The 24,498-nt window shown below is 42.6% G+C and overlaps 1 protein-coding gene across 1 annotated transcript in view; it reads left to right on the forward strand.

Moving 5' to 3' along the window:
• The window catches only part of Snx3 (sorting nexin 3), a 32,249-nt gene extending 9,684 nt beyond the window's left edge, over positions 1-22,565 (forward strand). Inside the window, exons 2-4 of the mRNA XM_057762432.1 lie at positions 15,812-15,907; positions 19,383-19,507; positions 21,830-22,565. Coding sequence (XP_057618415.1) covers positions 15,812-15,907; positions 19,383-19,507; positions 21,830-21,935 — 327 coding nt within the window. The 3' untranslated portion in view covers positions 21,936-22,565. The remainder of the gene's footprint in view (positions 1-15,811; positions 15,908-19,382; positions 19,508-21,829) is intronic.
• The last annotated feature ends 1,933 nt before the right edge of the window (positions 22,566-24,498 follow it).

A 24,498-nucleotide genomic window follows, 5' to 3' on the forward strand; every position in this document is an offset into this window, starting at 1 on the left:
ATTGAGCTCAATGTCCTCTTCTGGCCTCTGTGGGCATCAGGCATGCAGGTGTGTATATAGACAAACATGAAGGGAAAATGCCTGTACTCATAAGAGTGAATCCTAGATTATTTTCTTATCGATCCAAGCATCTTGCTGTTTAAATAAACTTGTTTAAAATGAAAAAAAAAATTTTTTTAAGATACAGGATTTCTCTGCATAGCCCTGACTGCCCTAGAAGTCACTTTTTGGACCAAGCTGGCCTTGAACTCATATCTGCCTGTCTCTGCCTCCTCCTGAGTGCTGGGACTAAAGGTGTGTACCACCATGCATGACAAAAATGAAAAAAAAAAAAGTGGAGTTCTTTTTTTAAAAAATATTTATTTATTTATTTATTATATAATATTCTTTCTGTGTGTATGCCTGCAGGCCAGAAGAGGGCACCAGACCTCATTAGAGATGGTTGTGAGCCACCATGTGGTTGCTGGGAATGAACTCAGGACCTTTGGAAGAGCAGGCTATGCTCTTAACTGCTGAGCCATCTCTCCAGCCCCCCCCCCCCAAATGGAGTTCTTTATACATAATAATTCCAAGTGAGCTTCAATGAGACTGATGTTAGAACTAACTTCTTTTTAAGTTTTAATTATTTTTACTTTTTAAATGATTTTTTAAACAATTTTATGTGCATTGGTGTTTTACCTGTGTGTGCCAAACCCCTAGAACTGGGATTATCAGCAATTCTGAGCTGCCACGTGGATGCTGGGAATTGAACCCAGGTCTTCTGGAAGAGAAGGCAGTGTCTTAACCCCTGAACCATCTCTCTAGCCCCTAGGATTAACTTCCTTAAAGATAGTAAACTTTGGTTGTTTAAAGGTGTTAAATCTCTTGTAAGATTGTTCTAGGAGTAGCAGAAAGCTAATAATGGTTGTGCCTTTGTCTTAGAGATGTTCCCAACAGCCTTGCTGAGAGCCAGTAGGGACTGACCGGACCCGAACCTAATTCTGACCATTAATCATAAGGTGGAAACGTACGTTATTTCTTCCCCATCTGTCTAGCACCATTGGCTTTTGTCTCTTTCCTTCTGGTAAGCCAAGATATTTGGTCAAGGATTCTAAAAATTTTTCTTTGGAGGTCTGGGGATGGGCCTCAGTAAGTATAGTATTTGCCTAACATACAGAATTCTGGATTTGATCCCTACTGCTGCATAAACCAGGCCAAACCTGTAATCCAAAAGAACAGGATAAGACGAAGTTCATGTTCGGGACAGGAGAGGTAGCTCAATTGACAATACTGAGTACTAGCCCTAGGGCCAGCTAAAAATATTCATCATCTTTAGTTGTATAGTAACTTTGAGACCAGTCTAGAATATGCAAGACCCTGTTTTGATATTTATTTATTTATTTATTTATTTATTTATTTATTTATTTATTTATTTATTTGGTTTTTCGAGACAGGGTTTCTCTGTGGCTTTGGAGCCTGTCCTGGAACTAGCTCTTGTAGACCAGGCTGGTCTCGAACTCACAGAGATCCGCCTGCCTCTGCCTCCCGAGTGCTGGGATTAAAGGCGTGCGCCACCACCGCCCGGCTTTGATATTTATTTTCCCCCTTGGATTGGGATATAGTGATAGAATACTTGCCTAGCATATCTGTATTCAGTCTGCAAAAACAAGCCTTTTTTTTCTCATAAAAAAAAAAAAGTTGAGTATCTGTGTAGAGAGGTGGCTCAGCAGTGAAGAGCACTTGCTGCTCTTCCACGGGACCAGAGTTCTTTCCAGCACTCATGTAATGTTGTGGCTTACTGCTTATAATGCCAGCTTCAAGGGAGCCATGCCCTCCTGGCCTCCAGAGGCACCTACACATATGACATACATACACATTCACTAAACACACACATACACATATCCATCCATGTATGTATTTGTAAATAAAATTGAATCCAAGGAGAGAACTTTTTAAAACTCTGGGTATGGTGGCACATGCCTCACACTCTGAGTTTGAAGCCAGCCTTGATGTACAAAGTGAGTTTCAGGACAGCCAGGACTGTTAGACAGAGAAACCCTGTCTTGAAAAGCCAAAGGGGGGGAAAATGTGTATCAAGACAGCAGATGGCCCAGTGGATAAAGCACTTGGTGTGCAAGTCCTGCTCTCCAGAAGCCACTGAAAGGCAGGGTGTGGTAACAGCTCTGAGGTAGACTCTAGAGTCAATGAGAGACCCTGCTTTAAATACAGTTGGAAAAGTGATTGAGGGGCTGGAGAAAGATGACTCAGTGATTAAGAGTGCTGGCTGCTCTTCCAGAGGACTTGGGTTTGATTCTCAGCACTCAGGTGGCTCACAATGATCTATAATTCCAGTTCCAGGAGATCTGATGCTCTGTTTTCTAGTCTTCCCAGATACTGAGCACACAGTGATATGCAGACAAAACACTTGTACACATAAAATAATATAACCTAAAAATGTAAATGATTGAAGAAGACATCTTAAAGTCAACCTCTGGCTTTTGGGCTTGACCTAAAAGCAAACACACTTTGTACATTTGTACTTTGTACACACATGCACACATTTTGTATGCACACATACCAAAAGAAAAGAAAAAAATGACTGTCCATATTGATAGGAAGTAAATACTTATAAAAAGAAAAGGTGGAAATTCCCCCAAAGACAAGTCACTTAAGCTGACCAAGTCAAGAGTTAGACTACTGAGTGAGTTAGGTACAGCAGCACATGCCTGTAATCGTGGCTGGCTGTTCTGAGGAACAGGAGTTCAAGGGCAACAGCAGACATTCCCATCTTAAAAATCAATAGGAAAGAAAGGAAAAATGAGAGAATTATGTAATGTTATCTAAAGCATTATTTATTGGGATTGGGATCACATACATACGTATGCACTTATCTCTGCAGATACAAGTGTCCCTGTGTGGCTTCGTAAGGCCACAGGTTGGCATCAGGTGTCTTCTATGACTCTCCATCCTAGTTTTTGAGGCAGAGTCCTTTCGTTGAACCTGAAGCTCATCATTTGTTCAGAGTGGCTGGGCACTAAGTCCTTGAGATTATATTATCTCATCCTTTGGGTGCTGGAGTTACGGGCATACATCACACTAGCCTTTCCTGGGTAGCCAAACTCAGCTCTTAGTGTTTGCATAGCAAACACTTGACCCTCTGAACCATCTCCCCAGCCCTCCATAATTCTTTTACATGTATACACCCAAACAACCTTGGATAGGTTTTTAATCTTTGCTCATGAGATTTTATGTCCCTTCTACAAGAGGGAGTTGCTCTCTGAGAAAAAGACAGTTATAAGTTTTGAATATTAGTTCTATGATGAATATTTTCAAATTAAAATCTATCTTTGACATGGTTTCAAACTTTATTGTCAGGCCTTTGAGCCGCCACAATTGTAAGGACGGTTTAGAGTCAGTAGTGTCACGCTTTCACGCGCATTAGAAGACAGACTTGCATCTTGTTTTTCTAAGTATCAAAGTAGAAAACATAATTATTTTAGGTAGTAAATATACAGTTTTCCTGAACTTTATGGAGACATTAGGATAAACAGAAATAATGTTTTTGAAGGCTATGTGAAGGCTGAATGTAAGAAGGCACTTGCCCCCATGCTGCAGGATCGACCACCTGAATTCAGGCTCCAGAACCACTTAAGACTGAAGAGAGAACCAGTCCCACTACATTGTCCTTGAATATACATACATGTATGCTGAGCTGACACAATATCATATGAACATACAAATAATTTTCATTTCCTTATTTATGGTTTTTCAAGACAAGGTTTCTCTGTGTAGCCCTGGCTATCCTGGAACTCAGTCTGTAGACCAGGCTGACCTCAAACTCATAGATCCACCTGCCTCTGCTTCTGAGTGCAGGGATTAAAGGCATGTATTACTGCGCCCAGCTTAATTTTAGTGTTCATATCATGTCAGTGGTGCACACCTCCAATCCTAGCACTTGGTAGAGACAGGAGGTTCAGTAGTAGATAGTCATCTTTGGCTTACAGCTTGATCTGCATACTGAGTACCAGGACTACCATGCTATGATGAGAGATCTGGGGGGGATGAGGGGGTGGAAAGGGAAAGCTTTACATGTGGATATGATGTCTGCAGGGGCGGGGCCAGAAAATTGAGTCAGATCCATTGGGACTAGAGTTACACATGGTTGTGAACTACCATGTGGGTGCTAGGAATTGAACCCGAATTGTAGAAGATTAGCCAGTGCTCTTAACCGCTGAGCTATCGCTCAAGCCCTAACAGTCATTTAAATTGGAATGTTAGACTACCAGACATCTGTTTTTCTAGTCTCTTGGACATGATTTGTGTTTATTTGATCATAAGTGTTGGTGACCTCTGAGGTTAGATGCCTCTTAGTGAAGGAACTAGAGCATACTAGAATTTTGCTGCCTGACTCTCATTGGCTCCAGTCTGTTCAGTCTGCTTCTAGTTACTTGTCACTCTGTTTTGTGCCAAACTCAGGTGTGGATTGACTTTACACCCCATTCTCTTTACTGATCAAGACAAAGAGATAACCTTGAGTTGGATTAATCCCTATACTTGATTCATGGGAGAATTAGGAATGGGCCAAAACAATCTATGTACCTCAGGCTGGCCCAGGATAGCTCTTGTCCTGTCTCATCCTCCATAGTGCTGAGACTATAAACATGTACCACCACTGCCGCCTTTATAAGCATTTTTATTTATTTATTTATTTATTTATTTATTTATTTATTTATTTATTTTTGGTTTTTTGAGACAGGGTTTTGGAGCCTGTCCTGGAACTAGCTCTTGTAGACCAGGCTGGTCTCGAACTCACAGAGATCCGCCTGCCTCTGCCTCCCGAGTGCTGGGATTAAAGGCGTGCGCCACCACCGCCCGGCTTTTTTTTTTTTTTTTTAATACTTATTTATTATTTATTATGTATACAATAGTCTATCTGTGTGTATGCCGAAGGCCAGAAGAGGGCACCAGACCTCATTACAGATGGTTGTGAGCCACCATGTGGTTGCTGGGAATTGAACTCAGGACCTTTGGAAGAGCAGGCAATGCTCTTAACCACTGAGCCATCTCTCCAGCCCCATTTTTATTTATTTTAAGTATTTATTTATTTATTTTTTTAAAGTATTTATTTATTTATTATGTATACAATATTCTGTCTGTGTGTATGCCTGCAGGCCAGAAGAGGGCACCAGACTCCATTACAGATGGTTGTGAGCCACCATGTGGTTGCTGGGAATTGAACTCAGGACCTTTGGAAGAGCAGGCAATGCTCTTAACCTCTGAGCCATCTCTCTAGCCCAAGCATTTTTATTTTTATTGTTTTTTGTTGTTGTTTTGGGTTTTGTTTTTCAAGACAGGATTTCTCTGTAACTTTGGAGCCTGTGTTGGAACTCATTCTGTAGACCAGGCTGACCTTGAACTCACAGAGTCTCTGCCTCCCAAATGCTGGGATTAAAGGCATGCAATACTGCAGTCCAACTGATAAGGATTTCTTTAAAGACTTTTTTGGTTTTTCGAGACAGGGTTTCTCTGTGGTTTTGGAGCCTGTCCTGGAACTAGCTCTTGTAGACCAGGCTGGTCTCGAACTCGCAGAGATCCGCCTGCCTCTGCCTCCCGAGTGCTGGGATTAAAGGCGTGCGCCACCACCGCCCGGCTTGGTTTTATTTTTTTAAAGGTTTTTTGAGACAGGATTTTCTGTATCTTTGGAGCCTGCCCTGACTTGCTCTGTAGACCACGCTGGCCTAGAACTCACAGGGATCCTCCTGTCTCTGCCTCCTTTTTTTTCACTTTTTAAAAATATTCATGTGTGAGTGTATGTGCCCCTGGGCTATGGCACAGATGTGGAGGTCAGAGGGCAGTGTGTGTGAGTGTGTGTGCACCTGGGCTATGGCACAGATGTGGAGGTCAGAGGGCAGTGTGTATGAGTGTGTGTGCACCTGGGCTATGGCACAGATGCATGAGAAGACAGCTTACTGAGTCAGTTCTCTCCATGTGGGTTCTGAGGGTCACTTTGGCAGCAAAGTGCCTTTACCCATTGAGTGCCTATTAGCCCATGCAGTTTTGATTACATAAATCAGAAAGTGTGATGCCTCCAACTTTTTCTGTTTTCAGGATTGTTTTAGCTATTTCAAACTCTTTTGTGATTCCCTAAGAATTTTAGAAATTTAGATTAGAGCCACTTATTGTTTCCCCATTCTTTTACATCATAGATTGACTTACAATGATTTTTGCATATCATTCCCAGTTCACATTTCTCATTGTATTCTGGATTATCCTTACCAAGGTAAAATATTGTTCATATTTATCTCAGCTAAGTCAGAATCAGGTGATGTTCAGATTCATGAGTCTCTGCAGTATTTCATACGTAGTAAGTCTAGGCCAATAGTTCTCCACTCTGACCATACCCTAGTGTTTCTTTAAAATGCTGGTGGTTAGAGTCTGCCTTTGGTAGTTTAAATGAGAAATGACCCCATCCCCCAGGAGCATTTGAACACTTTACCGAATAACGAGTTTATTTGGGTTTAGGTTTTGAGAGGGCTTAGGGTTGGTATCCTTTGGGGTAGATTTAGGTGATGCAGGCTTGATGGAGGAGGGTTTTGTTGTTGTTGTTTTGTTTTGTTTTTATTTTCTAGACAGGGTTTCTCCGTGCTTTTAGTTCCTATCCTGGAACTAGCTCTTGTAGACCAGGCTGGCCTCGAACTCACAGAGATCCGCCTGCCTCTGCCTCCCAAGTGCTGGGATTAAAGGCGTGCGCCACCACTGCCCGGCGAGGAGGTTTGTCATTTGGAGTGAACTTTGAGATTAAAGCGTCAAGCCCCTTCCAGTTTGTTGTCTCTGCTCTGTACTTGTGGTTCAAGATGTGAGCTCTCTCTGACTGTGCATAGTGGCACGTGCCTTTAATCCAGCACTCCAGAGCCAGAGGTGGACAGATCTCTGTGAGCCTGGTCTACAAGGGAGAGAGAGAGGGGAACTCTCAAATTTCTGCTCCTGCCACTCTGCTATATGATGCCAAGCCTTCCTGCCGTGATGGACTCGGTATCCCTCAAACCCTAAGCCCACACAAACTCATTATCCCATAAGTTGCTTTCAGCCATTGTGTTATCGCAGCAGTGGAGAAGCGAGCACTACCCCACCCTGGGCCACTGGAGTATGATTCTAGGTGGTCATCACTTTTAGGTATGATTTTTAGGGTTAGGTAAGTTGGAAAGATAGATATTAAATACAAATTTTAAAGTTTTTACTCAGACTAAAATGGACAAAAAAGGTTAGAATAGTAACTGGCATGTTAATTAGGAGGTGTGCTCCCCATAAGTCTGTAGAATTCTGTGCTTGTTTGTGAGCATGTATACGACTTTCTTATAGTGGATTATTATACACTTCTGTTTAAAGTTGTCCCTCAAAAGCCTTCCATGTTCTCACAGATGTACGTTCGGCAATTCACAAGTGAAGAGTAAGAACAAAGTGGGAAGAGTGTATGGAATTACTTGGTTTATGCATTAAACTAGTTTAAATAACTCTTTGCTGTCCTTTTTGGAAATTATACCATAAAGGATACTTGCTTAAAATAATGAGGAATTGTATCATTGGAAGGCCATGTCCTTAGTTTTTAAAAAAGAAGAAAGAAAGAAACTAAATACTTTGGCCTAGTCACAATCTCCATTTCAAAGGGTCTTCAGACTAAAAGCTTATTCTTCACTTAAGTGACTTCTCTCCTGCCATATTTAGGAGTTCATCTAGGTTATAAACCATATCGCTGGTTATTCATGCTGTTCCAGATGGGGTAAAACAAGCATCGGGAACCCTGGAGGGAGAGGTAATGGCTCAGGCCTTTGGCTTATCCTTTATCTCTAGTGCAGATATTTGAAGAAATGTAACTGCTGAACGAGAGCCTGGAGTGGGGCGTCCACTTACATCTCTGAGGAGTGGCTGAATAGACTGTGGTCTCTCGAGTGTACTTTTGATGTTGTTGCCAGTCTGTTTCAAATGTACACGTGACACTGTCTGAAGAAATACTAGAAACACCTGGTAAACATTTTTCTGCTATCTATTGTTAAGCTATATTCAGTTGATTGCATTTTAAAGCTTGGTTTTTCTGCTTGGTATCAGTGATAATCAGGTTACATATAGGGTGTGTGTGAGCTGCTGACTTCAGTAGGTGAGCCTGTGTAAGTATGTAAGACAGTAATGGGAGCTTACTGTGCTTAGACTTGAAGGGAATGCTTGTTTAGACTTCTGTCCTGTGGTTTCCAAAGTTTGTCCTGTGCCTGTCCATTTGGAGCCCTGATGATCTTATCCATGTAATTAATAATACAGTTGGGGGGTGGGTCTCTCAGCAAATTAAAAGTACAGGGCACACAGATCTTCCATACCATTGACACAGTTTTGTTTCTGGTATTGTTTGAAGTGCATTACCAGCAAGACAGTGCTGCACAGTTTTCTTCTGGCTTTTGTTCTTGTTGTTTTCTAGACTTCTTTTGGTCCCAGAGATAGGTCAAATGTAGCCCAGACTGGTCTCAAACTTGCTATATATCCAAGAATCACCTTGAACTCCTCATCCTCCTGCCTCTCCTTCCCACACACTGGGATTGTAGGCTGCACCATCATGCCCTACTCTTCTAGTTTTCTGTGTTCTGTGGTTTTGTAAGCTAGTCCATCTTTTTTATGAGCAAGAGGAGTTCAACTTACAAATGAGTAGGTGAGATGACACAGAAACCTACTCATTACCCTGGATTTCATCTAGGACAGAGACAGATACCTATGCCTTCTTTCTGCCAACTTGACACTAAGGCCTCTTTATGTACCTACTGTATGCTGAATGAACAGATTGTGAACATAAAGTGTATTTATTCACATAGTGTCTCTCAGGGAATGGCCTGAGTAAAAACTAGTCTCTCTATTAGTGGTTAAAGTCAGACACATGGATTTGGTGGTGTAACTAATTAGTGAAATAAATGTATGTTTAGCATGCAAAGACCTGTGTTCAGTCCTAAGTACTATTAAAAAAAATCTTTAGGCAGATTTACCCAAATATGTGGTTTCCCCAAGAAGCAGAATTAATTCATTTTGTCCTCTGGTAGTTTTGTAAGTCTTGAACAACATGAACAGGTTTTAGAGGATGGGGACAGATGCTTGAAAGAGAAGAAGAAGGGACTGGGTGGGCAGCAGCGTAGTTTAGTTTGTACCTAGCTATCAATCCCCAGAAGAAAAAAAAAAAAAGACAGAGATTGGTAGATCGGGGAAGGAGTCTAAAAGTTACTTCATTGGAGAAATCAGGCAAGGAAGAGACTGTACCTTAAAGTGAAGCAGGTGTGCTTTGAGCACATCTGAAGTGGAGTCCTCAGACAGCATTAGTATCCCTGCCAAAACGCCTGACACGGAACTAGTCATGATGGAGCAAAGCCAAATGCTAATACTAAGGAGGGCTGGAGAGACGGTTTGCAGTATACAGTTAAGAATGTATACTGCGCTGGCAGAGGACCTGCATTTGAATCCCAGCACCCATATCAGGGCAGCTTAGAACCATCTGCAATTCAAACTCCATGGCATCCATCTCCTTCTGACCTCTGCAGGCACCTTCACACATGTTCATATACATACACATGCATACACACAGACATACATTAAATTAAGAGGTTTTTAATCTTAAAAAATATTGGACTGAGCATGGTGACATATACATTTAATCCCAGCATTTGGGAGGCGGAGGCAGGCAGATCTCAGTGAGTTAGGCCAGCCTGGTCTACAAAGTGAGTCCCAGGACAGCTAGGGCTGTTACACAGAGAAAGCCTGTCTTGAAGAACCCATTCTCCCAGCCACTGAGTTCCATTGCATCCTTCCCAGAAGTCTTCCATTTAGAGACACATTGGGGCGGAGGCAATGGCCTTGTGGGTAAAGGGTTTGTTGTGGAGCATATGGACCCAAGATCAGGTCCCAGCACTGTGGGCAGGAACAGTCAGATCTTGGAGGTTTTCTAGCTGGCTGGTCTAGCCAATCAGCTATCTCCAGGCTTCAGTGGAAAACCCTGTCTCAGTAAATAGGATGGAAGCAGGTAACCAAAGCTGACGCTGACCTCTGGCCTCCACTTGCCAGATGAGTGACACAAAGGTGCATTGCTTGTCTCTGCCACTGACTTGCAGAGAAAAGAACTGAGTGCTTAGAAATCATGGGGGTTCCTTAGGTAATAGAAATACATCAAGCCGGGCGATGGTGGCGATCCCAGCACTTGGGAGGCAGAGGCAGGCGGATCTCTGTGAGTTCGAGACCAGCCTGGTCTACAGAGCTAGTTCCAGGACAGGCTCCAAAGCCACAGAGAAACCCTGTCTCGAAAAAACCAAAAAAAAAAAAAAAAAGAAATACATCAAGGCAGAATCTGTTAAAAAAATAAAAAACAAAAAAGTGGCTACCTCTCAGTAAAGGAAGGTAGTATGTAAACAGGCAGATTTATTCCTAAATCATTGTGTTGACGTGCACATTTTTAGGCAAATATAACCTGTCTTTATCTTTAAAAAAATGTAATTGCATTTCTATTTACTCTGTACATATGCATGTGTGCATGCCCATGTGCACTCACATGTGACGTGTCACAAATGTGGAGATCAGGTAACAGCCTGTGGGTTCTCTCTTCATCATATGGGCCTCAGGGATCATCACCAGGTCCCTGGGCTTGGCTGGCAGTGGGCGCCCTACGTGCTGAGCTGTCTTGTTGATCTGTCTTTTTTGTTTTGTTTTATCTAATACTTTATAATTGGACATATTAAGGGCAGGTCATACAGGTGTGTGGTGTGCACCTGTAATCTCAGCTCTCAGGAGGCTACTGCAGGAATAGCAGAATTCAGGGCCCGCCAGGTGTCAGGGTGCTTTGAGGCTAGCCTAGGCTATGCAGTGAACATCAAAACAACAAAATTTACATAATGAAATAACACTAATGGAGTATGATGTTTGGATATGTGTTAGTACACAGTCTTTAAATCAGTTTAAACAGAGTTCTAACACCTTTTTTTCCTGGCAAAAACATTAAAAATAGTTTTGTGTAGCTCTTTGAAGTATTAGAATTTGTCGTCTAGTCACCCTCCTGGGACAGCACAGCAGAACTTCCTGCTCCTTCCTGGCTGTCCCTGTGGACAGAGCAGCCTTTCCCACCCTTGCTTCTGATGAGTTGTCTTTACCAAACATCAGGATTATTTTCATTCACTACCACACCAGAGCTTCCAGCTTTCCTTTAGAGGCACTTTAATCTCACCATAGGAAATTGAGGTAATTAAGATTCACACCTGTAACTAAGAGCATACACGCTCTTTCAGAAGACTGGAGTTGGGTTCCCAGCACCCACATTGGGAACCTCATAACTGCATGTAACTCTAGCACTAAGGAATCCAGTACCTCTGGGGGACACACACACACACAAGAAAATCTTAAAAAACAAAAGCAAAAAAATCCCAAGACTAGGGAGCGGAGGGATGAGAGAGCTCTGAGGGGAAGACCTCAGGCTACATACTGAGCGTTTGCCACAGTTGTCATCATCTGACCGAATTGCTTGTTAGTTTTTGGCTGTTGTTGTTGTTTCCCTTCTTAAATTTTTTTGGTGTGTGGGTAGTTTGGTGGGAAGTACGGGGGAGGCAGGAAGCACTGGGATCAGTCCCAGGCCTTGAACATACTAGGCAAGGCTCCATCAGTGAACTAGAGTCCAGTCCTTGTGGTGGTTTAAGCACACAGATTCAGAGTTTTATATTACTGCCGGCTATATTCTTGGTGGCTCATAATTTCATGAGGGCCAGGACTGCATTTGAATCATCGCTTTACATTTCATGGTTAGCGCTGTAGTTACGAATGCTTGGTAAACAACAGATGGGTCTTCCAAAACTGGGAGGCAGGAGAGTATCCAGCTTCAGGCCGTTTATAAGCATTAAACAATTTAAAAGTGATCTAACAAGAGTTTGCAATCAGCCAGGCATGGTGGAGCATACCTTTAATCTTAGCACTGGGCAAGGGAGGCAAATCTCTTGTGAATTTGCCTGGTCCACAAAATGATTTCCAGGACAGCCAAAGATACAAAGAGAAAACCCATCTCAAAAAACAACTCAAAACAAATAACAAAAAAAGTTTTTAATCAAATAATGATAGCTCAGTGCTTCATACAAAAACATTGTGGTTATTTTTTTCTTTTGATAAAGTAAGTTAAAATGATCTTCTAGTGATCAAGACTTTTTTTTAGATTTATGTGTATGGTTGTTTTTGCCTCTGTGTGTGTGCGCGTGTGTGCATGTGCGTGTGTGTACACTGTGTGTGGGTCTTTTGTCCACATCGGTCAGAAGACTTTAGTTCCCTGGAACTGGAGTTACAGAATGCTGTGAGCCACCATGTAGGCTCTGTGGGCCAAATCTGGGTCCTCTGGAAGAGGAACCAGTGCTCCCAAATGTTGAGCCATCGCTCCAGCCCCAGGAAAACTTGATTTGAGACATGCAGCACAGGCTGGCCTCAAACTTTCTATGTTGCTGAGGGTAACTTTGAATTTCTGATCCTTCTGCCTCAACTTCTCTAATTCTGGAATTGCCAGATGCCACCACACTTAATTAGGAAAAACTTTGGCAGGCACCTTACATGAGCTCAGTGTGCTAAGTGTAGTGGGAAAGGAATAATTTAATTGTTTTTAGAGTGCTAGAGGATCTTGTGCATACGGGGCAAGTACTCGCCCATCACTGGTTACACGAGACTTTGTCACAACTCCAGAGTTGCACTTGTACAAGAAAATTAGAGCCAGCTGAGTAAACCTAAAATATCCTTTCCCAAATATATAAACTACTGGCTAATAGAGAAGGGAAGAACCTTTCCCCTCGTTCCTCACTCAATTAGAGAGAATCAGATATAATCATGATTGTGTCAAAAGTTCAAAAGGGAAAATGGAAGGGAAAGTGAGCTGAGTTGGCACTCTTCCCTCAACATTGTACCTGTAAGCGTGATATGTTGTTTCAGAGATTAACTTTATAGACTTCCGTACCCAGAAGTATGAAAATTCTTGGGGACCTCTTTTCACAGGCTTGATCTTAACATACTGAATAAAGAGAGCAGTTAATCCCTTTTGTAAAGTAATTTGAGAGGAGGGAGTTCAGAATGTAAAATCTCACCTGCAGAAAGCTCTCAGCCCTGTAAGACCTCTCTGTCTTAGACACTTACAAAGACTTAATATTTTAATGCGGAAGGTGAACCTGCTTAAAAAGCCAATGGGTGAAATTAGAGAGAAATAATCCAGTGCTTTCTTTCTGGGAATTATCATCCTGCTCTCCAGGGGACCTGAGTTTTTTCCTTCTGAGGAATGAGAATGCTCCTCTGTATAGCAAGCCAGCGTCTCTAAATACAAGTTTGACTTTTAGTATAATAAGAGTCTTGTTAGGTGCAATTTTGCTCCTAGTCATTAATACAATGAACAAATGTTGTGGTTACCTGGGAAAGAAAACTCAAGTGCTTTTAAACCTCTTGTGAGATTTGGTTTCATGCGTGAAACCAATACACTGTTATTCCTAATAGCATCTGTAGAAGGCTCCATGCTCTAAGTATACAACTTAGAAGTTAATACACTTTGGAAAAAATTGACACTACTACAAAATGAACTTAAGGTCCTGAAGAGAAAGCCTTTCTCTGCTGAATGACAGCTGTTCACTGGTGACATCAAGGTTAGCAGACGAGGAGAGTTTTCTTAGCAGGGGATGCTACAGCATGATGCCTTGTCTACAAGTCAGGAAGTCTTTCCAATAGTTTACAATTAGGAACAAAATTCACCCAAGAGTGTGGGTAGTATTAGGTGGACTTCTGATAGAGCTTGGCATTCGCTATATTAAATGGTTTCTGAACTCTACAGACATCTCTGTGGATGTCAGGCATCTCTGTGGATCCCGGGCTGATCTTGCACTTGACAATCTCTGCTTTGCCTCTTGAATAAAAGGATTGCAATTCTTATGTACATATTAAAAATATTTTCTTTTGCTAACTTTTTAAATCATAAATCATTTTAATGGATTAGTAGCTTGCTTTTTCTTTCTCTCCTAGGGCTTGAACCCAGGGTCTAAGCTTTCCAGTTAAGCCCTCTACCACTGAGCTGTACCCCAGCTAATTTTTGTTAGTTTGTTTTTAACATTTGCTCATCTATGTGTACTTAATATGCACAGCGTGCCCAGTAGCCCTGTGGAAGTCAGAGGACAGCTCGCAGTAGCTAGTTCTCACCTCTGCCGTGAGTTTCAGGGACTGAATTTGGGCTTGGTAGAAAGTGCACCTTTACTTGCCCATGACCCTTTCGTCACTCAAGGGAGGGGGACCTGGATCAGACATAGTGCCACACACCTTTAATCCCAGTGCTCTTGGGAAGCAGAGAGGCAGATATTTGTGAAGTCAATAGCTACCTGGTCTACATAGTGAATTCCAGGATAGCCAGGGCTACATAGAAAGGCCTTGTATCAACTTCACTTTCACACCCAACCACTCCCTCAAAAGAGTTGGCAAAAATATCAACAAGTAGCCTTCAAAACTTATGTTATGCAGTTCAAAACTTATGTTGCATTATGACTAACCTCAGCATAGTAAGCATCATTCTTTTTGTTTTTTTTGTTTTGTTTTTCAGGACAGGGTTTCTCCATGTAGAACTATGGAGACTGTCCTGGAACTTACTATGTAGAGCAGGCAGGCCTTGAACTCACAGAGATCTGCTTCCTGGGTGCTGGGATTAATGGCAAGCACCACTACACCCAGCTATGTTCTCAATTCTTAAATTAATATGTTCTCTTCCTGTGAAGATCCAGCTCCGTAAGCCTGGTTTACCTACTATAACTTAATTTTAGCCTCACATAGGTGAATATATTCTACCACTGGGCTACAGCCCTTAATCGCATTTTAAAGATTTGTGTGAATATGGGTATGTGCCATTGGATGATATTGGATCTCCTGGAGCCCTGTTACGGGTGGTTGTGAGCTAACCAGAATGGGTGCAGGGTACTAAACTTGAGTCTTCCGCAAGAGTAGTACTTGCTCTTAACTGCTGAGCCACCTCTTCAGCCTCCCTAATTTAATTGCCTTTTATGTTGGGGGGGTTGGGTTTTTTGTTTTTTGTTTTTTGTTTTTTTTTTTGGCTCTTGATTTCCTACTAGTGATAATTACAGAAATCACAATACTCCCTGACCTTTGTAAAACATTTTTAAAGAAACTAATTAAGGATAGTATTTAAGATTCAGGCAAATGGTCCAACAAATAAAAATGATAGCCATTCAAGCCTGATGACATGAATTCAGTTCCCAGAACTCATGCTAAAAAGCTGGATGACATAGTGGCAGGCATGGTGGAGCCGTAAGAATCACTCAAAACTTTCAGGCCGGAACACATAGCTTGGAAGCTAAAACAAGAAACCTATCTTAAACCGAGGTAGAAGGAAAGAACTGAGTGTTGGCTTCAGACCTCCATGCTCTACACATGCAAGGCACATGTGTTTCAAGGGAGACAACGAAAAAAAAAAGGAAGGCTGTGTTTTGACTGGAGATGTGGCTCTGCCCAGTGTGCAAAGCTGTGGGCTCATTCCTGGTACCGCAGAAAGAAGCGTTAATGCCCGACTAGGGCAGGAAAGTAGCAAGGTGAAGGCCTACCTGGACGGCACATGGGTGGTGATCACCTAGTGGATCCTGTCTCCAAATGAACTGTGAAAGGAGGGCTGGAGACGGTCGGTGGTAATGAGCTTGATTGCCTTATAAGAACCACGAAGCTGCTATGCTTGTTATGTTATTCATGTGACAGACACCGTCTTCCCTCTTGAAAAATGCCTTAATGTGCTTCAACTTAGGAGTGACTGTTTTGGTTTCAGACAAATCTTCCTATCTTCAAGCTGAAGGAATCTACTGTTAGAAGAAGATACAGTGACTTTGAGTGGCTTCGAAGTGAACTAGAAAGAGAGAGCAAGGTAAGAAGTATTTATAATGTAGCTGTTGTTTTACTTACAGTGTAACTTTAAAGCAGAACATGCCAGTTCTAACTTATATCTCCAGACTGCATCTGAAATGGGTGAAAGCCAGAGTGGGACTTGTCAATGGTCCATCTCGGCTGTACCCTGGTAGAGAAGCGTCATCCTCTTGGTCACAGCTCTTTCTTCTCTGCTCAGTAGTGCAGTTAAACCTTTGCTGAGTGACACTTCTCAGTCCTCTGAGCTGTTCCTTCCTTCCTCTTCCTCTGTCAATATATTTTCCAATTTTGTTTGACTCATAGTCACCATTTTTATTACCCCACATGTATGTAGAAGAGTCATAAAATGTTTATCTTACTGTATGGTACATCAGTATTCTTTAGATGTACTTGGCAGTGGGTATCAGGGATTGACATACATGTGTGTGCTCATGAAGGCCAGAGGTTGGCTTGGCTTTAGATGTCTTCCTCTATCACTTTCCACCCTACTTTTAAGGCACGGTCTCTCCCTGAACCTGCAGTTTGACAGGTTCAGCTAGGCTGGCTGGCCAGCAACCACCTAGACCCACTTCCTCCATCCCCATGTTCTGGCATTGTGGGCACTAGAGATCTAAGCGCAGGTTCTCGGGCTACACCTCAGCCCCCAGATGAGGTAAACATTTGTTTATTTTTTGAAGCAGAGTCTCATGTAACCTAGAATGGCCTCTGAGTAGCTAAGGATGACACTGACCTCTTGATCTGTCTCACTTCCTGAATGCTGGAATACAGCCATATGTCATCATACCTAGTACATGTGCAGTCGGGATCAAGCAGGGCATGTGTATGTGAGGGGAGCACTCTACAACTGAGCTACCTCCCATGCCTAAATGTTAACTGACAAGCACGATTCACCAGTGCACTGCTGCCTGTATTTTGAAAGACACCATTGTCTATTTTGCTAAGAATTATCTTCTCTTAGAAGAAAAATTTAAGGTTATTTTATTACTATAATGTAGTAGAAAGAAGTTGACTAAAGTAGATGATAGCTCAGTAAAATAAAAATGGAAGGAAATAAAGAAAAATCCTAAAACTGGAAGAGCGAGGTAGGAAGCAGACCCAAGGGTGTCTGATGTGCAGTATACATCTGAAGACTGATGAGTTCATAACCGATGGAGACTCACCCTGTTCTGGGAGTTGCAGATGTAACACTGAATAAATTAAGATTCAAACTTACTATTATCAATCACCCTTTTAAGAGAAACTTACTAGGCACGTGTTTAATTCCAGCACTCAGGTAGCAGAGGTGGGATTATTGAAAGTTCCAGACCAGCCAGAGCAACATGGCATGACCATCTCCAGAAAAAAAGCATAGAAGAAAGGGGAAAGGGAAAGAAAGAGTAAAGAATAAGAAAAAAATCCGATGTCTGTGGCTAATAATGACCAGTTTCTCCCCAACTCCTCCTCACCTCTCCCTGAGCAATCATTAATGTTCTTTATGACCTTGCCTATATAATGGAAGCACAGAATACCTGATGTTTTTGTATGTAGCTTCTCACTTTGCATGTTTTCAAGGTCTTATTATAATACATATCATACTTGTAAAAATGATTTTATTTTACATGTATTTTATTTTGCCTGCATGTGTATACTTATCTGGCACTCAGGAGGTCAACTCCCCTGAACTGGAGTTACAGATGGTTGTGAGCTGCTATATAGGTGGTGGGAACAGAACCTGGATCCCCTCAAGAGCTACAAGTGCTTTTAGCTGCTGAGCCATCTTTCCAGCCCCTTTATTTTATTTTTATTGCAAAATTGTAGCCTATTGTATAGAAATACCATTTCTTATTAGTCCAGTAGTTTTAAAAATACTTACAGTGTTCTTTCTAAAGGACCTTACTCAAGGTCCCTTGTTGTGTGTCTGCTCTGCAGTCTGTCTGTAGGCTGTTTGACTTTGCACTCACGGACTAGTTAAGCATCTTGGGGGTCCAGGGAAGTTTTACTCTCATCATTGCTAAGAGCAGTGCATGGGGTTATTCTATTATAAAGTAAGGCCTGAGGTAGAAACTTAAGTGTCATTCAGTATCTGTATTTGTTTTCAACTATGTGTGTGTGTGTGTGTGTGTGTGTGTGTGTGTGTGTGTGTATATATACATACATACACATACACCAGCCACCTCCTTTTTACCCACGTGCACAAATATATTCTTGGATTCACAGGTTTTAACTTAAGAAGTATTTGTTTGTTAGTTCCAGACAGGGTCTCATGTAGCCCAGGCTTGCCTCAAACTCACTATGTAACCGAAGATACCCCTGAGGTCTTTTCCTCTTTCCTCTACATGCGCCTCTTGGCTATAAATTGGCTATACATTGATAAGAGTTTTCTGATTAGCTGAGGATGTGTAGCTCTGTTGGTTGAGTGCTTGCCTAGGATGCACAAGGCCCCGGTTTAGCCCAGTTCCCAGCAGTGCACAAACCCAGTGTGGTGGCACATGGAAGTCATCCCAGCACAGGAGGACCAGAAGTGGAAGGTCATCCTTAGTACATAGTGAATTGGATGTCATCCTAGGCTACACAAGACCCTGTCTCAAAAAAGAGGACAGAAAAGAAATTCTAATTGCATCTTTTCTTTCTTTTTTTGGGGGGGTGGGGTGGGGTGGGTTCAAGACAGGGTTTCTCTGTAGCTTTGGAGCCTGTCCTGGAACTAGCTCTTGTAGACAAGGCTGGCCTTGAACTCATAGAAATCTGTCTGCCTCTGCCTCCCAAGTGCTGGGATTAAAGGTGTGCGCCACCACGGCCCGGCCTAATTGCATCTTTTCATACTACTTAAACAAAAACTGTTGGCTATAATGCTGGTGAGGTGCTCAGCAAGCAAAGACACTTGCTGATGACCTGAGGTCATCAGACAGAAAAGAAGTGTCCTCCACAAGCTGTCCACCCGAACCTGGTGGACCTCACTCCTGCAGGCAAGATCATTATGTAGCCCTCGCTGGCCTGGAACTCGCTGAGATCCTTTGCCTCCAGGTGCTGGGATTAAAAGCATGTACCACATAACCATGGGTTTATTTATAAATTTTCCTTTTTTAAAAAAATTTATTTTCTGTACATTGGTGTTTTGTCTTGGTTATCAGATCCCATGGAATTGGAGTTACAGACAGTTATGAGCTGCCATGCGGATGCTGGGACTTGAACCTGGGTCCTCTGGAAGAGCAGTCAGTGCTCTTAACCACAGATCCATCTTCCAGCCCCATAAATTTTCCGTTTTATAAAATTTTACATTTATTCAGTGTGTGTATGTGTGTGTGTGTGTGTGTGTGTGTGTGTCTGTCCGTGTCCCTGTCCATGTTCATCCAGCCACCTAAATAAATGTGTGTGGGCACATGGATGCCACACTGGGTCCCGAGGTAGATAAGCTCAGGTGGGCAGGCTTGCCACCTCACTCCCTTACTGAGCATCTCCTGGGTCATCATCAGGAACTCACTCTGTTGATATTGTTTTAGGTTGTAGTTCCCCCACTCCCTGGGAAAGCGTTTTTGCGGCAGCTTCCTTTTAGAGGAGACGATGGAATATTTGATGACAATTTCATCGAGGAAAGGAAGCAAGGGCTGGAACAGTTTATAAACAAGTAAGTACTTGCTGTGGTGCTGTGAGACCTTGATGACTACTAGTCATTATTTTAGTATTTTATTTTGTGGATGTTTTGCCCGCATGTGTGTCTTCCCAATACAAACTGGGAATCGAACTCAGGTCCTATACAAGAGCAGCCAGTGCTCTAACTGCTGAGCTAGCTCTTCAGCCCTGACTGCTTGTCATTTAAATGTTAAGTTCAATCCATGTTGCGTTTCCTTGAGCCATTTCCTGACTTTTAGTATGAAGTGGAAGATCTCCATGTTGAATACCATGCTGTAAATGCTGACACTCTTGAGTGGTTGAAGTGAAGGTTTTGTGTTGACCTGTGTTTTATATTTGTTGTTCTTGGACAATTTATGCAAATTACATTTAAAATTGCATCATTCAGGCAATAGTTTTACTCGTGATTCTGATTTAAGGTATATTCTATTCTCATGTGAATAATAAAATGTACAATACATTTGCAATCATTTTGTTTGATTGCAGGTAGCATTATTACCAGCATGTTTTATGTAAAAGTGTACATTAAAATTTTTTTCATGGCAAAATGTTTTTTGAAAAAAATGTAAGAAAATTTAGAATTGTTTGTCTTTTAGTAACTATTGATAAGCTCAAACCAATATTTTCTTGTTTTTTGTTGTTTTTGTTGTTGTTTTTATTTGAGACAGGGTCTGCCTGTGTAGTCCTGTCTATCCTAGAACTCGCTCTGTAGACCAGGCTGACCTCGAACTCAGGGATCTGCCTGCCTCTGCTTCCTAGCACTGGGATTAAAGGCATGCGTTACCACGCCTATTTTTTCTTATGTGACCCAGCACTTAAGAAGCTAAACGGAAGTGTTGTAAGGTCAAGCCCCACTGGGGCTGCAGGGAGAAAGAGGAAGGAGGTTGTCCCTGACCTGGGCTGCGTTAGTCCTCCAGTCCTCCTCTGAGTAGTGAGACTGCGGGCGTACCACTGCACCCACTGTGGTTATGTGCCCGTGTTAGGTTCTACAAGATTAGCAGGATCTTAGCACATGCGGCCATGTGAGCACACATACTGATTTTAACTAATGATTTGGTATCTATGAGCCGTGAACAGAAGTTACCTACTGTAGCACACAGGTCTCACCGTGTAGCCTAGGCTGTATACAGGGTCTCACTGTGTAGCCCAGGTTGTACATGAGGTCTCACAGTGTAGCCCAGGCTGTACACGAGGTCTCACAGTGTAGCCCAGGCTGTACACGAGGTCTCACAGTGTAGCCCAGGCTGTACACGAGGTCTCACAGTGTAGCCCAGGCTGTACACGAGGTCTCACAGTGTAGCCCAGGCTGTACATGAGGTCTCACTGTAAGCCCAGGCTGTACATGAAATATCACTGTAAGCCCAGGCTGTACATGAAATATCACTGTAAGCCCAGGCTGTACACGAGGTCTCACAGTGTAACCTAGACTGGCCTTGAGCTCTCCACAAGGTGCTGAGATGACAGGAGTTCACCATCACATCCCTGCAGTTCCATTTTTGTGAACATGCTCTTTGAGAAAGGCACAGCTAAACTTGGACTGAATATAAGTCAGATCACCAGTTACAGAGAAAAACTTAGAGGTGGGGAAAGGGAAGAAGAGGAGAAAAGCGAAGGACCTAAATGGTTCTGTTTGTTTCTTAGTGTTAGTTTACCATTGGGCTTTCTGTATTTCTAATTCAAAACCTATACCCCGTTTTATTGTTTATATTTGCTCAAGCTAGCCTCGGACTCAGGGCCTCCTCGCTCAGTCTCCCCTGTACTGGGATTAAGGGCGTGGGCTAACATGCTGGTCTAGATTCTGTGTCTTTAAAATAAATCCTTAAAATCCAGTGAACTATTCAGGTGTAACAATAAAATATCAGTTTCTTAGGCATGTACCACCTAGTTGAGAAGCTAAGTGGATATGTTCCAGAAACACTACAAAGTTTTAAAAGTTACTTTATTTTTCTGTTGTTGAGTTTACTTGAGTATTTGCATATTGCCAACTCAGTGTATATGTGAAGGTTAGAAGATAATTTGCAGAATCATTGTTTTCCTTCTACCATGTGGGCTTCCGGGGATTGAATTCAGGTCATCAGGCTTGGCCAAAGGCACCTTTGCCTGTCGCACTATCTTACCGTCTCGAAAATGTTTTTAAATCACTTTGTGGACCAAAGGAAAAGACCAGTATTTGATAGCATAGCTTTATGGGTAGTTCGTAATAATGCTTAGAAATTTTGCATATTTCCTAACCTTAAAATGTGTTTCTTTTGACCCCCCCCCCCACACAGCATTTTAATAAACACTGGACTAAAAGTTTGTGTTTTTTTATTCCCAGGGTCGCTGGTCATCCTCTGGCCCAGAATGAACGTTGTCTTCACATGTTTTTACAGGATGAAATAATAGATAAAAGCTATACTCCATCTAAAATAAGACATGCCTGAGTTTGGAAAGAAGAGGCAAAACGAGACCATTAATGATTGCTCCACACCAATGAAGAAGCTGTAACTAACTTAGCATGCTGCACGGGCGCTGCTCTAACACGCCCTGGGTGTTCTAACACTCACAGGCTCCCTTTCATTTTGTTTTGTTTTGGCAGTTGACAAGAAGTTTTTTATTTGCTTTAGTGAAAACTCCCTCGTTGAGCCTCTCTACCTAACTCTCCTTGCTGCGTCCATATACACATTGTAGCCTCACAAGCCCCATAGACCTGCACTGTCCTGACTAAAGTTGCTGACTTGGTCTTATTTGCAGATTCTGTGTCCTGTTTGCTTCTTGAATCTGATTGGCTAGAATCTTTCTCCTCCCCCTTAATGTGTGATGTCACCACTTGGTCCTAATTTATGTGCAGGAGCACGACACCGTTTGTCTCTGGTGCCACACGTATGAGGTGTACTTTGTGTGCAGAGTGCGTCTTTCTTCTGGCCTGTAATCCCCTTCACATGGAAGATTAATGAGGGAAATCTTTATATTCTGTATAAAAGCAAGATCAAATTTATATACTAAAATCATTTGTCTAAAAATTTAAGTTGTTTTCAAATAAAAGTTGAAATGCATTTCTGGTGTGCACTGATTGCCTGGCCTCCAGAGCCTGTCCTTTCTTCCATGGCTTTGTGCTTTCCTCCCTTGCTAAGAGGGATTATATACTAATTATATACTTCTTGTTCCGTAACTCCATTCCTCTTTAAACGGTGGTGATATCAAATATGCGCCACCACCTCATGAATGGGGTATTTTCTTAAACAACAGCAAAGTGAGGCTCAGAGACAACATTCCTCAAGGCTTACTGCTGTTGGGAAGGACTGTTTGAGAAACGCTCTGTAGTCTCGAGTCATCCTTCAAAAGGCCTTTAAGCGAGGCGGTGTCTGCCTCCCGTTTCTCAGCGCTTGTTCCCCCGGCGTCTGGATGGCTTGCTGGGACTTAGCAGACTGCAGATGTGTAAAGAAGTCACAGCTGCAGCAGAAGGCCTCTTGTTGCTCAAAACAGTATTTCACAATTTCATAAAACCAGTTATTTGAACCACTGTGACAAGATGTTATGAAGCAGCCAGGCATGGTGGTGAACACCTAGAATCCCAGCATTCAGGAAGCAGAAGCAAGATGATTATATTGAGTTCCAGAGTTAATCTGGCTACATAGCAAAACTCTTTCAGTCACAGAAGAAAAGTATATACCATGGGGGTCGAGAGACGGCTCTGTGGTTAAGAACTTGCTGCTCTTCCAAAAAACCCTGATCTGGTTCCCAGCACACGTATCCAGCAGCTCACAGCTGCTGGGAACTCCAGCTCTGGGGTATCCAACACGCTCTTCTGACCTCCAAGGACAGCTCACTCACGCATAGACCCTCAGAGACACATGATTTAAAATAAAAATCAATTATCTTTTAAAAAGATAAATAAGGTGACTGGGAAGATGGCCCAGTAGGTAAGGACTAGAGTTCCAATCCCAGAACCCATGTAAAACCCATGTGGGCGTGTTGCTGCCTGTAATCCCAGCACACAGGAAGTGAAATGCCCCATATATATGTACTTATACATACATGCACACACTATAATATTGGAGGGTAGTCAGAGGGGACCCTAGCTTTGACTTTGGGTCTCCGCATTTCTATACACACATGCTCATTGCACCCATACACAGATTCTAACATATACATGCACACCACAAAGTTAGAAAAATAACGTGCAGAATTGATTACCGTGAACCAAGTATTAATGTCAAGGCTGTCAGTGTTTGCTAGACAAAATAGAAGGGGCTGATGGCTCGTCGGGTAATATGCTTATTGTCAAGCTTGGGGTGGGGGGTGTCTAAGTTTGATCCTTGGGACTTGCATGGTATAGGAGGAGAGAGCCCACTGCTACCTGCTGGCCTCTGACCACGTGTTCACATGGTAGGTTCACGCTTAAGTGCACAGACAAAATTTGAGGTTAAAAAAATTCAGAATGGAGCCGGGCATGGTGGTACATGTTTAATCTCAGCACTCAGGCAGAGGTCAGCCTAGCCAGGTGACAGCCAGGAAACAAGTAGGGATGATGTCTTTCACCTTCCCTCCTCTCAGTGGGGGCATTGTGAGCTGTCACAGCTGAGAAGTGGAGTCCTCACAGGTCATCAGTACAGCAAGCCTGCGATGCACAGGACAGTCTTCTCACCAGGAAGAAGGTTCGGCTGTCCCCACTCACTGGAATTCTCAGTTGTGAGCCCCGAAAAGAAGGGGTAATGTGTTTTAGGGCGGTATTATTACTGCTTGTTTGTTTTTAGTCTTTCATCTTTTCCTCAGAATAAGCATGCTCTTGAGAAGTCAGAGAGCTTGCTTGTTTTGCTCAAGGCCTTTTCTTGAGGACTCTGTGTGTGTGCGCACACGCACATGTGTGTCTACATGTAAGTGCAGTGCCTGTGGAGGAAGTGTGTGTGTGTTTCTGCCTGTAAGTGCCGTGTCTATGGAGGATGTATGTCAGCTGCCTTAGGCTGGAGTTATAATTCCCTTACCTGGGTCCTGGGAACCAAACTC

The sequence above is a fragment of the Chionomys nivalis genome, chromosome 2 (assembly GCF_950005125.1).
Source record: "Chionomys nivalis chromosome 2, mChiNiv1.1, whole genome shotgun sequence".
Taxonomy (NCBI): domain Eukaryota; kingdom Metazoa; phylum Chordata; class Mammalia; order Rodentia; family Cricetidae; genus Chionomys; species Chionomys nivalis.